The sequence below is a fragment of the Pipistrellus hanaki genome (assembly GCF_964339955.1).
Source record: "Pipistrellus hanaki genome assembly, chromosome: 1".
NCBI classification, from domain to species: Eukaryota; Metazoa; Chordata; class Mammalia; order Chiroptera; family Vespertilionidae; genus Pipistrellus; species Pipistrellus hanaki.
Genome location: NC_140503.1, coordinates 27,199,362 through 27,215,995, shown reverse-complemented (window position 1 = coordinate 27,215,995; position 16,634 = coordinate 27,199,362). Strand labels below are relative to the sequence as shown.

General features: G+C 35.4%; 1 protein-coding gene across 18 annotated transcripts in view; it reads left to right on the top strand.

Annotated features, from left to right (window-relative positions):
- Nucleotides 1–16,634, top strand: part of GPHN (gephyrin) — a 349,286-nt gene that overhangs the window by 157,932 nt on the left and 174,720 nt on the right. For all 18 annotated transcript variants that reach the window (XM_084866488.1, XM_084866485.1, XM_084866487.1 and 15 more), the window contains one exon: nucleotides 4,041–4,135. In XM_084866488.1, the coding sequence (XP_084722614.1) occupies nucleotides 4,041–4,135 (95 nt within the window). The remainder of the gene's footprint in view (nucleotides 1–4,040; nucleotides 4,136–16,634) is intronic.

Here is a 16,634-nt window from a genome sequence, read left to right as displayed (position 1 = left end):
GGAAGATTGGAGGGACCAGGCCTGCAAGGCAGGGCAGTTGGGGCCGATCAAGCCTGCAGGGGAGGGCAGTTAAGGTGATCAGGCCAGCAGAGGAGGGAAGTTTGGGGCGACTGGTCCTACAGGGAAGGACAGTTGGGGAGGACCCAGGCCTGCAGGGGAGAGCAGTTGGGAGGGACCAGGTCTGCAGGGGAGGGCAGTTAGGGGCAAACAGGCTGGCAGGGAAGCAGTTATGCATCAATCAGGTGGCAGGGGAGTGGTTATCAGATAATCAGGCTGGCAAGCAGAAGCAGGTAGGGGCAATCAAGGAAGGCAGGCAGGTGAGCAGTTGGGAGCCAGCAGTCCTGGATTGTGAGAGGGGTCCCACATTGGAGAGGGTGCAGGCTGAGCTGAGGGACACACACAACCCATGCACAAATTTTGTGCAGTCGGCCTCTAGTCTATTAATAATGAATGATATCTATTTGGATAATAAAGGCACATATAATCTTCATTATCTATTGCATACTAGTATGTATGATTGAAAGGTTAAAGTTACATGTGAAATTATTCTATCATTTGTATTTTTAAAGAATTTAGATCACTTTTTCCTGTTTTATTCTCTTGCTCTTTTCCTTCTAATTGTGCTTTCACCAGCTCGTGCCCTCCTATACTTCTTCCAATTTCCACTTCTTGTTCCTTTAAACTCCACTATTTCAGTGTTCTGTTTCCTGCCCCCCACTTATCAATATCTAAGATTTAGGTTCTTGCTCTCCCTTCCCGTTTTCTTCATGTTTGGTTCTCAACCACTGTTTCTAGGTTTGGTTTCTGTTTTTTTGTATTACTCCTTTTCTCTAACTGATAATATCAAAACTGCAAGGATATAAGGCAAATTGGAAAGTAGAAGCATAGAGAGAATTGACATGTATTGAATACCTACTCTGTGATAGGTAATTTACTTATTTACTTCTCATTAAATGTAGATATATATTATATCCATTTTATTTATAAGTACAGTAAAGCTCAGAAAAGTTAAACATTTTGTTGTAATGCACAGAACAATTAAGTGATAAAGCCAAGTTTCAAATGTATATTGCTTCATGCATTCATTAATTTTTTTATTCAACAAAAATTTATTGAATACACATAGTATATGTTGGTTATTCTGCTAGGTGCTGCAATATATCTAGCCCTTATTCTGATCGACCTTAGCTATGTAGTGGTACTGTCTGATCTCACAGATGGTGATTTTATGCTATACTAAACAGCTTAAGAGGAAAAAGAAAAAGGAAATAAAAGGTTTTGATGTTACATGGAAAAGATGTATTTGACATAAATGTAAGAAAGATCATATTTGTGCATTACTTAGGGAGAACTCTATTGAAAAGTTGGTTTTTGTCTAGTCCTTGAGAGTCTGATAATCTCCCCATCACCACTGTGAACACCAGTGCCTTTTAGTGACATCACCACAGTATATAATTTCCTTTTTTGTTCTAAAATATACAAGAATTGTGTCTATAAACCCAAATTCTCTAGAAAGTCTTCAGAAAGAATTAACTGTCCTCCCTAAATTATGTCTGGAAAAAGATGAAGACCTTTATATAAAAAAAAATTAATCTATCCATTTATTTATTAATACACTAAAAATAATTAAGATGGTTTATTCAAACACATATAACACAACTTTTGACAAGATAAATGTGAAAAAAAAATAGGGCAAGGAACAGTAAGATGCAATTAGATTGTGTTCAGGAAGCATACTAAAACAGTATCCACAACCCTTACCTGTTTGGCTCAGTGTATAGAGGGTCTGCGGACTCAAGGGTCCCAGGTTCCATGCCAGTCAAGGGCATTTACCTTGGTTACAGGCACATACCCAGTGGGGGATGTGCAGGAGGCAGCTGATTGATGTTTCTAACTCTCTGTCCATCTCCCTTCCTCTCTGCAAAAAATCAATAAAATATATATTTTTAAAAATAAAAAGTATCCACAAATTTGCCTCTGTTCTAAAAGATAACACAAGCATCATAATTTAAAAACAAACTGTTAGCACAGAAAAAGACCCATTCTTACTTGTGACACTTAAGAGGAAATTTCTCTATAGATTCTCTTAAAGAGAATCACAATGCAATGTAGTGAACAATGACTTCAGATACTGTCTGATGTATGAGTTGCACTGAGCCATTTCATTTTGCATGTCACAAAATAAAAGTCCAGTAAAACAATTCTTTGAAAGGTGAGATGAAGCAATCAAGGTAAACCACTGTGATCTGACCAAATTCAATTGCATATTTTAAAAGTATGTAGAAAATTTAATGAATTGCATATTTTTAGGTGATTCTCAAATATAATTTGACAATTGAGATTTTTATGTGCCAGGTGACAAGTGAGTTTACACAAACTCTTGTAAGTTTGTTTTCATTAATGAAATATCATTGCATAGAATACATCCTAGTACATAGGTGTTTAATAACTAATGTGGAGATGGATAAATGTTCTGTTTTAAAGTATTTGTTTAAATGAAAGACTTCTCAGTTACATGTTGATATTTTTCCCTTATCTTTAAATTAGGGGTGTCGAACTCAATCAGAGAAGGGGCCAAAATCTAAAATCCAGCCTAAATCGCAGGCCAAATGGTTTACTGAACAGTCATAAACTGACAATGTCATAAACTGACAGCAGAGTGCAGTGATGACAGCGCGGTGCGGGCCACATTGCAAGGCCTGCCGGACTGGATTTGGCCCGCGGGCCTTGTGTTTGACACATGTGCTTTAAATAAACTATGCTACTGTACTTTAGAATACATCATCATAACATGGCAATAATGTTTCTTCTCAAGAAACCTCAAAATCATACCAGATTTTGAATTTGGAAAACAAAAGATAAATCCTGATAATGCTAGCTTGACAATTTTTAGATATGCATTTAAATGAAAGTAATTAACTTTTAAATTTAGGAATTTAAGAATTTCCTTTCTCCTATCTCTGGTCCTCTATTTTTAAAGCACAATTTATTGAAAAGTTATTTCGGTATATTAGTTTCTTTTAAAATGTCTGCCATTGTATCGAATTATGCTGGGATTCAGTAGACCAGTCGTCCTTAATTCTCTATAGTTATAAGGGGTTAACTAACTAACAATTCATCTTAAAAGTAGACTTACTTTTCTCTATATTACTCCATAATTTACTTTTTATTTCACTTGCATTTTTCTTATTTATTGGAACACTTTGTTTAGCAATTTTCACTTTTGTATTGCCCCCCAAGTATTGTAATCTAAATTTATAGAAACAGAGGATTAGGGATTAATTAAATCATATATTTCACTCTTATATCTTTATCATCACAGAATAATATATACCAATTTTGATTTAGCTTTAGAAAATGAAATTTTCCTATCTCCTTCATTAGCTTATTCCAAGCTTAAGCACACTTGTCTTAAAAATGTTCTATCTTAAAACTTTTGCTATATAAAGACTATTACTTTTATTATTTTTAAAATAGATGGTAATTCATATTGAAGATATGGAGCCTAGAGGTTTTGTATCTACCCAATAAATGGGAAAAGTTGACAGGTGACTTCTTGACTTCCTTTTAATTATATCATAAAATTATAGAGCTAGGAGAGATACAAAATGATCATAGGGTTTCAGGGAAATACTAATTATTTTAAAAGTAATAGACAAAAATAAATTTACCCAAATTTCTTACCCTTAGAAATCTATTGAGCCCTAATAGCAATCTGGGACTTCCTTTTAAAATTTAGGTTATTAGGCGAGATAAGACTTTTATCAAATACTTCTGAATTGTCACAGATAAGAAAGGTCCGCTAATATAAAAGTTCCCTGGATGTCTTGGTTCTCAACTTTTATTTAATGGTCCCAAAGAACTGAGTCTTGCTGCCTTAAACAAAAAAACAAAGCAACAACAACAATAAAAAGTCTGGAACTACAAAGGGTGGTTTAGAAAAAGCATGGTTTATACTTACTTTGAAGTTAATTTTTCTACTCTGCATTCCTTATTTTTGGCTAATTTTACTCAGTCTGCTATTTAATCTTTAATTACAGGCCACAAAAGAAGTAATAGAACGGGAAGCACCAGGGATGGCCCTGGCAATGCTGATGGGATCACTTAATGTTACACCTCTGGGCATGCTCTCTAGGTAAGAAAGTCACCAAAATGTTGCAAATAAAATTAATTCCATACTTTTTAGCACTACAATAGACTGATAAACCCCAAAAAACTTGAGTTATAACACTTAAGTTTGCCCCATTTTTTCCCCTAGAATTAAATCTTAGTATCCTGTCCAGTCAGATGTCAGACATTAGTTTCAAGTTTTTTCTTTTGACATATTTAAAGTTTTAAAAAATATTATGTTACTGCTAAAACTTGTCAATCCTAACACAGAGAAAAACCCAGTTTATTAAGATGTAAAATTATTCTTTTTTGTGATTATTTACAATCTTTAATTAATATTCATTAATTGTCATCAAATACTAATTTGATAAAACTAAGCAGTAGAATTTCTAAAATTAAGTTGTTCTCACAAGTTAGTAACTCCTATTCCAATTTGTAATTAGATCTATCGATATCTGATGAAAAAAAGCTCAATTAATAGTAGATTATTACTACGTTAAATTAGTATATTTAAAACTATGGTTTTGTTGACATAGATATTGACTTCCATTTCAATCTAATAGTTTAGTTATTTATTTGTTACTATTTTAGCAACTCTTAGATTAAAATCTCCTTTAACAGCATATAACATCATTTAAGTTAAAGACAGAAGTGTAAATTAGTGAGAATTGTTGATTTAATTGTTTGATTAAATAGACAGTTGATCTCAGAGCAACCTAAAAATGCACAGCAACTTTATAATATAAGTATTTCATAATCTTTATTTATAGCCATTTATTTATCATATGTGCAATATGAATATATAAATAAATATATGCTTAGAATATGAGTTCTAATGTCCTTTCTTTTATTTGGACTAAGTTTATATCCCATGAAAAGAAGCCACTTGAAAAATAACTAAAAGGAAATGTGAATGGGTGATTAGATACAGTATTCCCTTTACTATCACAAGTATTATATGGTAATATTTTATTTTAGTAAGAGCAAAAATAGAATTAAAGTAGAATGATAAAGATTTTAAACTTAAAAGAGCATGCTGATCTTTAAAGAACTTATAGTAATTCTTTTATTCTGTTGGAGATTTTTTTAGCCTTTACTTATATTACTGTAGATATGAGGTCAAGAGTCACATTTGGGGCCTTAATATATGAATTAAGTGTAGTTATCTTTGAGCATAAAATAACTCCTGACATACAAGAAATATAGTTAAAGAATTAACTTCCATCTCTTGTTAATCCTTATAATGAAGAGGTAATTTGCAAATTAACCCTCATGCCCTCACAAGATGGCTACCTATGACCAGGACAGCAGGAGATTAGTGAGGGACGACCAAACAACTCAACAGCTGGCTGAATGGGGCAACCAGGCTAGTGGGGGCCCATGAGGGGAACCAGGCCAACAGTGGGGGCAATTGGGGGCAACCAGCCAGCGGGGGGCGGGGGGGGGCAGTTGTGGGTAACCAGGCTGATGGGGGGCAGTTAGGGGCAACAAGGCTGGCTGGGGGAGGAGGGGACAGTTAGGGGCAATCAGGTAGGCAGGCAGGTAAACGGTTAGGAGCCAGAAGTCCAGGATTGTGAGAGGGATGTCTGACTGCTGGTTTAGGCCCGATCCCCAGGATATCGGAATATCCCCTGAGGGGTCCCGGACTGGAGAAGGTGTAGGCTGAGCTGAGGGGCCCCCTTCCCCCAGGCACAAATTTTGTGCACTGGGCCTCTAGTTCTTTTATAATAAAAAGCTAGAGTCCCAGTGCATGAAATTTATGCATTGTGTGAGGGGAGGTCCCTTAGCCCAACCTGTGCCCTCTAGCAGTCCAGGAGCCCTCTGGGGATGTCCCACTGCCTTGGAGGTGAGAGAGGCTCCCCGCCACCTCTGTTGTGCTCACCAGCCATGAACCTAGCTCAGGGCTTCTGGCTGAGCAGCACTCAGCCACCATCAGGGGGCAGTTCTTGCATTGAGCATCTGCTCCCTGGTGGTCAGTGCATGTCATAGAGACCCATCATTCTGCTGTTTGGTCAATTTGCATATTAGCCTTTTATTATATAGGATTCTAATTTGGCAAGCATAATAATACTGTATTTGACAGGCCCCATAGTAACCATTTTTTCTATTAAGAATAGAAAAAAATATATAAGGCCTTGTCCTTAATGATCCCGCAGTTAACCTGGAGAACTTGTTCTTCACAACTGTTAAGGTAATCCTTAAAATTGACTAGATTTTTTGATCTAGTATAGAAACATTACTCTTTGTCTTACTGAAATATTTTCCTGGATTAATTCCTTTTCCACCTTTTGAATCCACATAATTACTGAGCACTGGACTGCTGAGTAAGTGGAAAATTAATCAACAGGAGCTGATTCTAAGTACCCTGTATAAGGTCATCATCTTTATGCTGAAGGCTTTGAAAATGAAAAATTATACATATCAGGGTAACAGATTCTTCTGACTTTTCTTCCTGTTCATTGCCAACTAAACTGAAAGTTTTCACAGATTTGAAACAGTTAATAGTCTACATGAGTGAAAAAGGAAATTGTAGAATATTTCCATGAATGTTCTTTTTGGTGCTTTTTAAAGCCTTTTTTTAATTCCTATTTTTAAAACAGCCATGATTAGATTTATGCTTCCTTTCGATAGCATTTTTACCTTGTATGTGCTCTGGACTTTGCACATACTTCTATTATAATACATCCTATATTGTAATTATTTACTTTCTTGTCTGTATTACCTAATTTGTATAAAACGCTCAAGAACAGTAGCTTTGTCTTATTAATTTTTACATTCTCATCCTGTAAAACAACTTTTAACACATAGTAAGTACTCAAAAAATGTTTATTGTTAAGTTTGTTTTATTAATAAATCAATATATCCTAATTCTAATAGAATTTTTTTTTTCAAGATAATCTATCAAGTTGGTGTCTTGCATTTCTGTTTTTATCTCTAGAGAGCAGAATTAAATAAAAATACCTTTCAAAATCACCACATCTGTTCCAAAGTATTTTTCTCTGTTTGGCTACTTAATATACTGTTGATTTTCTGTACAAATAAGTTGTAAGATAGTATCAAGTATTAGTTAAGACTATCATCTCTGAAGGCAAATGGCTGGCTTGGGTTCTATTCGGGCTCTACTACTTACTAGCTACTTAACATCTGTTTTATTTTATTTTCTGTATAATGAGGATGTTAATAGTACCAGTCTTCTTGAATTAAGTGAGTGAGTCCATGTAAAGTACTAAAACAACAACTGATTACTAAGTCTTATTTAAGTATTAATCATTGTTGTTTTTATTGGTTGGGTGTTCTAGTTCTTAAACAAGTCTGTTGGAAACAACTTCTAATAGCTTTCTTTCATCTGAAAATGCCTTTATCTTACCTGCGTTCCTGATGGATATTGTTACTAGATGTAGAATTCTGAATGATAGCTCTTTTCTTTTAGCACATAAAAAATAGTTGCTCTGTTTCCTGGCTCCATGATTCCTAACCAAACTTAAGTGATAAGGAAAGTTATAGCTATAAATGCTTACATTTAAAAAGAAAAGTCTCAAAACAACTATCTAACATTATAGCTTAGGGAACTAGAGAAAGAAGAATGAGCAAAACCCCAAACTAGAAGATAAAAGAAAATAATAAATATTAAAGCAGAAATAAATAAAATAGCAACTAGGAAAAGCAATACAGGAAAATTAACTAAACCAAATGTTATTTATTTAAAAAGATCAACAAAATTGGTTAATCTAGATGAAATGGACAAATTTCTACAAACACAAAGCCTAATAGATTGAATCACAATGGAATAGAAAGTCCAAATAGATGTGTAACTAGTAAGAAGATTGAATCAGTAATCAGAAACCTACCTACAAATAAACGGCTTCTCTAATAAGTCTACCAAACTTTTTAAAAAAAATGGATACCAATCCTCAAACTCTTCAAAAAAATTGAAGAGAAGGGAACATTTCTAATTAATTCTATGAGGGCAGTGCTACCCTATACCAAGGAAAGACAAAAAACTATAAGAAAACAACTGACCAATATTCCTTATGAACATTGATGCAAAAATATTCAACAATATATTAGCAAACCAAATTCAGCAGCATATTGAAAGAATTATGCATCATGATGAAGTGGGATTTATATCTAGAATGCAAGAATAGTTCTTCATACAAAAAAAAAAAAAATCAATATACCACAGTAACAAAGTAAAGGATTAAAAATACCGAATATCTCAGTTGATACAGAAAAATTATTTGACAAAATTTAGCATGCATTCATGGTAATGACATTTAATCTGAAATAGCAGCAAACTACCTTAACCCAATAAAGGCCTTATATTAAAAAACACACAGCTGATATCATACTCATTGGTACTGATATAATACTCAATGGTAAAAGACTGAATGCTCTTTCTCTAAAATAAGAACAAGATCAAATTGCCAATTTTTGCCACTTAAAAAAAAATGCTATTGGAAGTTGTAGCTGGAGCATTAGGCAAAAATTAATTAATTTTCCCAAATTGGGAAGGAAGAAGTGAATTTATTCCTGTTTGACTTAATCTTCTATGTAAAAAAAAAACAACAACCTAAAGATTACACATATACTCACACACACACACACACACACACACACACACACACAACCTATTAGAACTAAGAATTATATCCAGCCAAGTTTAAGATACATAATAAACATGCAAAAGGAAATTATGTTTGTATACATTAACAATGAATAATGCAAAAGGAAATTATAAAAACAATTTCATTAACAATAGCATTTAAGAGAATAAAATTCTTAGTCATTATCTTGATCAAGGAGGTGAAAGATTTGTACACTGAAAACTACCAAACATTGCTGAAAGAAATGAAAGACCTAATTAAATGGAAATCCATCCCAGGTTTATGGATTAGAAAATTTAATTATTAAAATGCCATTACTACCCAAAGTAATCTACAGATGTAATGCAGTCCTATCAAAATACATACAGCAACATCCTTTTGCAGAAATAGAAAATTTTATTTTAAAATTTATATAAAAATTTCAAGGGACCCCAAATAGCTAAAACAATATTGAAAAAGAACAATAAAGTAGGACTCTCTCTCCCTGATATCAAAATTATTAAAAAAGCTACAGTAATTAAAACGGTGGTGTTGGCATTAAGGCAGACTTTTGAGATCAATGGAATAGAATCAGACCTGGCTATGTGGCTCAGTTAGTTAAGCAGTGTCCCATGCACCAAAACGTTACTGGTTTGATTCTCAGTCAGGATATGTGCCCGGGTTGTAGGTGTGATCCCCAGTAAAGACATGCAGGAGCTAGCCAATCAATGTTTCTCTCACATTGATGCTTTTCTCTCTCCCTCTTTTTTCCCTCTCTCTCTCTAATGTCAATAAAAACATATTTTTTAAAAGAGGATTTTAAAAAAAAAAAAAAAAAAAGAAAGAATAGAGAGGCCAGTTATTTTTGAGAAGGGAACCAAGAGAATTCAATGTGTGCTGAAACCAATTTTGCTCAGTGGATAGAGCGTCGACCTGCGGACTAAAAGGTCCCAGGTTCGATTCTGGTCAAGTACCTTGGTTGCGGGAACATCCCTAATAGGGGGTGTGCAAGAGGCAGCTGAACGATGATTCTCTCTCATCAATGTTTCTAACTCTATCCCTCTCCCTTCCTCTCTGTTAAAAAAAAAAAAAAAAAAAAAAAAAAGACAAAAAGACAATTCAATGTGGAAAAAATAATCTTCTGCAAATGGTGTTAGGGAAATTGAATATCCACATGAAAAGTATGAAGATGGACCTATATCCTATACCATCTCTATAATAAAGACCCAGGCTGTAACACTGTTGCCACCTACACTTGACTAGACCACAAGTCAGTGCTTGGTTGCTATGCAGCCTGACTGCTTGGGCTTCATGCTCGGTGCCCTAGCACTGACTGCTGAGTGGGCTGTGAATCAAGGCCAGAGAGAGGCCTGAAGAGAGAAGCAGGGACTGATCTGTTGCCTCTGTGGCAGCTTTTGACCAGCACTTGCCTCTCTCTTTTTCTCCCAGTCTGGCCAGCAGCCCTTCCAACATTTCTCTCCAGGACTCCACCTGGACTGCTGATTAGCCCCGCCTTCCTGATCAGGCCCTGTTGATAGGCCTAGAGATGCTAACTGGCATATTAACCGACCAATCAGAACCAAATCTGGGTGAAGTGTGAGGAACCAATGGCTGCCTAGGAGGCGGAGCTTTTGACTCTGACTGGCATAGAAACTGACCAATCAGAACCAAATCTGAAGGCTTAGAGGTGTAAGGGTTGGATCCCGAGGCCAGCTCCAGCAACTCCAGTAATGGCCTTCGCAAATCTAAGAAAGTGCTCATCAGTGACAGCGTGGACCCTTGCTGCCGGAAGATCCTGGAGAAGCAGGTGGGGGAGAAACAGGTGGTCGAGAAGCAGAACCTGAGCAAAGAGGAGCTGATAGCCAAGCTATAAGACTGTGAAGGCCTTATCCTCTGCTCGGCCACCAAGGTGACCAAAGATGTCATCAATACAGCAGAGAAGCTCCAGGTTATGGGCAGGGCTGGCGCTGGCATGGAAAACATGGATCTGGAGGTCGCCATAAGGAAGGGCATCCTGGTCATGAACACTCCTAATGGGAACAGTCTTGCTGCAGAGCTCACCTGCGGGATGATCATGTGTCTGGCCAAGCAGATTCCCCAGGTAACGGCTTTGATGAAGGATGGCAAATGGGACCGAAAGAAGTTCGTGGGAACCAAGTTAAATGGAAAGATCTGGGAATTCTTGGCTTGGAGAGGATTGGGAGAGAGGTGGCTGTCTGGATGCAGTCCTTCGAGATGAAGACTCTGGGGGACGACCCCATCATCTCATCAGAGGTCTTAGACTCCATTGGCATTTAGCAGCTGCCCCTGGAGGATATCTGGCCCCTCTGTGACTTCATCACTGTGCACACCCCTCTACTGCCCTCCACAACAGGCCTGTTGAAGGACAGCACCCTGCTCCGGGCCCTGCCGGGCAGTGCACAGGCGCAGCACTGGACTTGTTCAGGGAGGAGCTGCCTCGGGACCACACCTCTGAGTGTGTATATGTGCTTCTGCTTTTACAAAAAATAAACAATCTGAGTAATATGGTTCAAGTTCCTCATGGTATCTTCAGATCCTTGCACAGCAACTCTAGCAGCGTTAGTTCAGAAGCATCTAGAGCACAGGATCAGTTCGGTGCATTTTTTTTTAAGTAAGCAATTTTGAACCAGAATTATCTCTTTAATTATCTCCTTGACTTTGGAAAGGGTTGAATTCAGCTGTTATCTCCTCAATACCATAACCACATAATAGCATAGGTTTGGACTTCTTGTGTAAGTTACTGAAAAACATCAAGTAAAGGAAAATTTAATTTAAAGTGTCTCTGTGTTAGAAGTTTCCCAACCATTGGACTGACATAAATCATCTCTTCAGGAATTATACTTCAACCTAAATCTCAAAGATTTGTCATAGATAAAGTTCTATAGAAATTAGCAGGTCACCCATACAAGTATCAAGGCAAATTAAGGAATGAAAGATCTGAAAGACTTAAATTCCTGGTACTAGACAGAATAAAAAGAAGTAATGTAATATATATAAGAGAACTAAAAAAGAAGCTGGAAAATTATATTCAAGTAGCAAGTAGTTTTAAAAGAATGAAACATATTTAGATAGCTAAAAATATAATAATGACAAATATTAAACTAAATAGATAGATTAGACTGCAAATTATATATAATTAAAGAGAGATTTAGGAAATTAGAAGAAAATATTTGAAGAAATAACCCAGAATGCAGTTCATACTGACAGAGACATAAAAATTAAGAAGCATTGAGAATACAGTGAGAATATCTCTATATAAATATAAAAGACTGAGTGTCCATCTGACTGTCCGACCAGTAACTATGATGCACAATGACCACCAGGGGGCAGATGCTCAATGCAGAAACTGCCATTGTACACATTTAAAACTAAATAGCACCGCGGACCTTGCACCAACAAACCAACACTTGGCTTCCCCCAAGTGGGTCACAGGCCCCTTCACCACCCAGGAGCGACACCCATCAAATTTCAGCCAACACTGCCAAGACCCCATGGTGCAAAATGTGGCCCAGCCCAGCCTGGAAATGTTGGCTGTGGGTGCCAGGTAATGATGTCACGTAGCACTGCCCAGCTTCCTCTCCTTGGAGTTTCTTTAGCCCAGGAACCCGACTTGCTTTATAGCCATGTGCAAACATTTCACAGTTCAACCAAATGTCTGTGAAGTGTTTTCCCTGTGCCTTATCTCATTTGATCCTCACAAAAGTCCTGGAGTAGGTAGATAGGAGGCTCAGTAGAATCCCATTTTCTTTTCATTAGGTGGAAAATGAAGATTTAGAAAGTTTAGAAACTTGACCCAACTGAAAAGAAGTAAGAAATGGTGGAACTTGAAAATGACTTCAGGTTTTCTCACTGTGAAGAATATAATCAAACACTGCCACAGTTAAATATTTCACCCTTTGTTCTCCCTGTGTGATCCACAATGATAATCTGCTTCAAGTTGGTATTTACTGCTGTGTTGTTAGCAGTTACCTGAAAGAGAAGTTGGGGTGCTTCACTGGAATGGAAAAGGTTTATCTAAATCAGAAAGCAGGTCTAATTAAGCAAATTTATCTATTTATATAAAGCTCTCACTGGCGCCAATCGCATGCATGTGTTTCCATCTGTCATTCTCAATTGTGAATTTGGTTGACACTTTTATTATAGAAAAAGGGTGAATAGTGATATTAAAATACTTCTTCTAATTAAATTTCATTTCAATGTGCACAAACCAGTGCACCAGGCCTCTAGTATAAAGTATAACTGGAGTTCAGAAAGATATAATAGAGAATAAAGGAAAGAAAATGTTTGACAAATAATACCAAAAACAATTTCAAAATCTTGAAAGACATCAATCTTCAATTCAGGACCCAAACAAATCAGTAGCTAGATGAATATAAAGAATTCTATATCTGGCACATCATATAAAATACCATGGAAAAGAGATCTTAAAATTGCCAGAAAATGAAATGTATGATATGTAACTTATACTTCAATATAGTTGTAGAAGATACATAACTCTCTATATCTTGGAATAATAATTTTGATTTTTTTTTGTCTCAGTGTAATAAACAATAAATGGCATATCATTATTTGGCTATAGATTTCTTTGCTTAATAGCAATATCAAACATTTACTTATGATTATTTACTTTGTATTTCCTCATTTGTAAGATGAATATTCATTTCATTTGTCAATTTTTAGACTAGTCTGCCTTTTTTTATTGATTTTTATGAGTCTTTTACATTTTGTTGTATTTTTCTTATTAGTTCTTTGTGCACTTTTATATTTATTTTTAGCACTTTTTCAAATGGAAATTTCATTTTTATGAATATAAATCTTTCAAAAATTGGAGAGAGCAAAAACACAAACCACCTAAAATTAAACGGCAATTTAACTAATTTTTAACCTCTTAATAACAAAAATTGAAACAAGATACTGGAATAATGCTTTCAATGTGCTGAAAGAAAATAATTGATAACCAAGAATTACAGATCCAGTAAAGTTGTCACTCAGAAATGAAGGAGGGAAGAAATGCCATTTTCTTATAGAAATTGGAGATTTTATCACCCAAACAACCCCACTTAAAGAATTTAAAGAATATCCTTCTTGCAGATGAAATTTTATCTCAAATGAAGAGTTGAGGATTCAAGAAGAAAAGGAGAATAAAGACAGTGGTAAATATATGAGTAAAGGTTTTTAATGTAACATGTAAGACAATAAAAATAATGCCTGCTTTATTTTTATGAGAAAAAATATGCTGTAACATTCTTGGAAAATAGTTATATTCTTGGAAAATAGATTCTAAATTCCATAACACATGTTAAGCTTCTTAAGCAATAAATATAACATTATTGTTAGTAAAGGTAAATTCATGGCCATGATATTTAGAAAAGAAACTATATTATCATGGATGGGATGAACTTACAGGAATCCCAGATGGTGGTATTAATCCAATTTTGTATGCTTAGTATATAAACACCTCAAAAAAAAGACCTTAATGAAATGGAAAATTGTGATTTACCTGATAAAGAATTCAGAATAATGGTCATAAAGACACTCATCAAGATCAGGAGAACAATGTATGAACAATGTGAGAATATCAACAAAGAGAAAATATAATCAAGTGTCAAACAGAAATCACAGAGCTGAAGATACAATAAATAAACTGAAAAATTATAGTAGAGGGGTTAAACCACATTAGGTAAAGCAGAAGAGAGGATCAGCAAACTTGAAGACAAGGCAATGAAATCCATCCATCAGAGGAGTAAAAGGAAAAAGAAAAATGATGAAGATAGCTTAAGGGACTCACATGACAACATCAAGTGGATTAATAGCCACATTATAAGGATCCCAGAAGGAGAGAAGAAAGAAAAAGAGCCAGGAAACTTATTTGAAGAGCCCATGGCTGAAAATGTCCCTATCCTGAGTAAGGACATAGACATTCAGATCAGGAAGCCCACAAATTTCCAAATAAGAAAAATCTAAAGAGACCCAGACAAGGACACATTGCAATTAAATTATCAAATATTAGGGAATCTTAATAGCAGCAAGAGAACAACAATAAGGTGCCCCCAAAAAATGCGTATAACACTTTACATAATTATAAAGACAGTGTTTATTAAAATACATTTTATTTTTAAAAATGTAATAGAATCAGCTGTTAAAGTATGTATACTCTTTTGCATTTATATATAGGGGAACTCCCATGAGATTATTAATGGAATTTTCAGCAAAAACTTTAACACCCTAGCCAGGTGGGTCAGTTGGTTGGAGCATAATCCTGTACCCAAAAAAGGGTGTGGGTTTCAGTCCCAGTCAGAGCATATTCCTAAGTTACAGGTTTGATCACTGGTTAGGGTGCTTACAGGATTCAACCAATCAGTGTTTTCCTCTTTCTCTTCTTCTCCCTCTCCCTCTCACCCTTCTTTTTGCTCTAAAAAAATTAATGAAAACATATCCTCAGGTGAAGATTAAAACAAAACAAAAAAGCCTTTGTAGGCCAGAAGGGAATGGCATGATATATAAAGTGCTGAAAGAAAATAAAGAGTTTTTCAACCAAGGTACTCTACCCAAAAAAATTGTCCTTCAGAACTGAAGGAGAAAAGAAGAGTATATAAGACAAGAAAAAATTGAAAGAATTCAGTGTGACTAGAGAAATGTTAGAGGGACTTCTGTAAGCTGAAACAAAGGGTACAATCAGTAACAGGAAAACTATATGAAGGTATAAATTTCACTAATAAAGGTAAATATATAGTTCAATTTAGAATTTAAAAGTAGAACATGTGAACAGACCAATTATTAGTAAGGAGATTAGTAATAGTAATTTAAAACTTCTCAAAAAAACAAAGTGCAGGACCAGCTGGTTTCACTGGATAATTCCGTCAAACATTTAAAGAAAAATCAATACAAGTTCTTCTCAAAAGTAATACAAATTCTCTCAAAAAATAGAAGATGATATAACACTTCCCCAGTCATTTACAAGGCCAATATTACCCTGATACCAAAACCAAGCAAAGACACTACAAGAAAACAAAATTATAAGCTAATAGGCCTGATGAACATAGATGCAAAAATTCTCAACAAAATATTAGCCAACTGACTACAACATTGCATTAAAAGAATAATACATTATGATGTACATACTGGTTATTCCAGGAATGCAAGGTTGAATTAACAGCCACAAATTCATCAATATGATAGAACATTTTAACAAAACAACAAATATCATATGATCATCTCAATAGATGCAGAAAATGCATTTGACAGAAGTTAACATTCATTCATAATGGAAACTCAACAAAGTGAATATAGAGAGAATGTATCTCAACATAAGAAAAATCATTATGACAGATCTATAGCTAACAACATATTTAGTGGTGAAAAACTGAAAACCTTTCCCCTAAGATCAGGAACTAGACAAGGACAACTATCTTGCCACTTTTATTCAAGATAGTCTTAGAGCAATTATACAAATAAAAGGGGGGGAAAATGCCATCCAAAATAGAAAGGAAGAAATAAAACTGCCTGTATTTGGCCAAAACCGGTTTGGCTCAATGGATAGAGCGTCGGCTTGGGGACTGAAAGGTCCCAGGTTCGATTCCGGTCAAGGGCATGTACTTTGGTTGCGGGCATATCCCCAGTAGGGGGTGTGCAAGAGGCAGCTGATCGATGACTCTCTCTCATCAATGTTTCTAACTCTGTATCTCTCTCCCTTCCTCTCTGTACAAAATCAATAAAATATATAAAAATAAAAAGTAAAAACTGCCTGTATTTGCAGATGACATATTATATATAGTAAACGATAAAGAGTTCACACACACACACACACACACACACACACAAAATAGAATGAATAAATTCAGTGAGTAAAGTTGCAGGATATAAAATCTATAGTAATAAAAGCTAATTAGATCAGATGACCTTCCAGACAAAGCTGGGGCT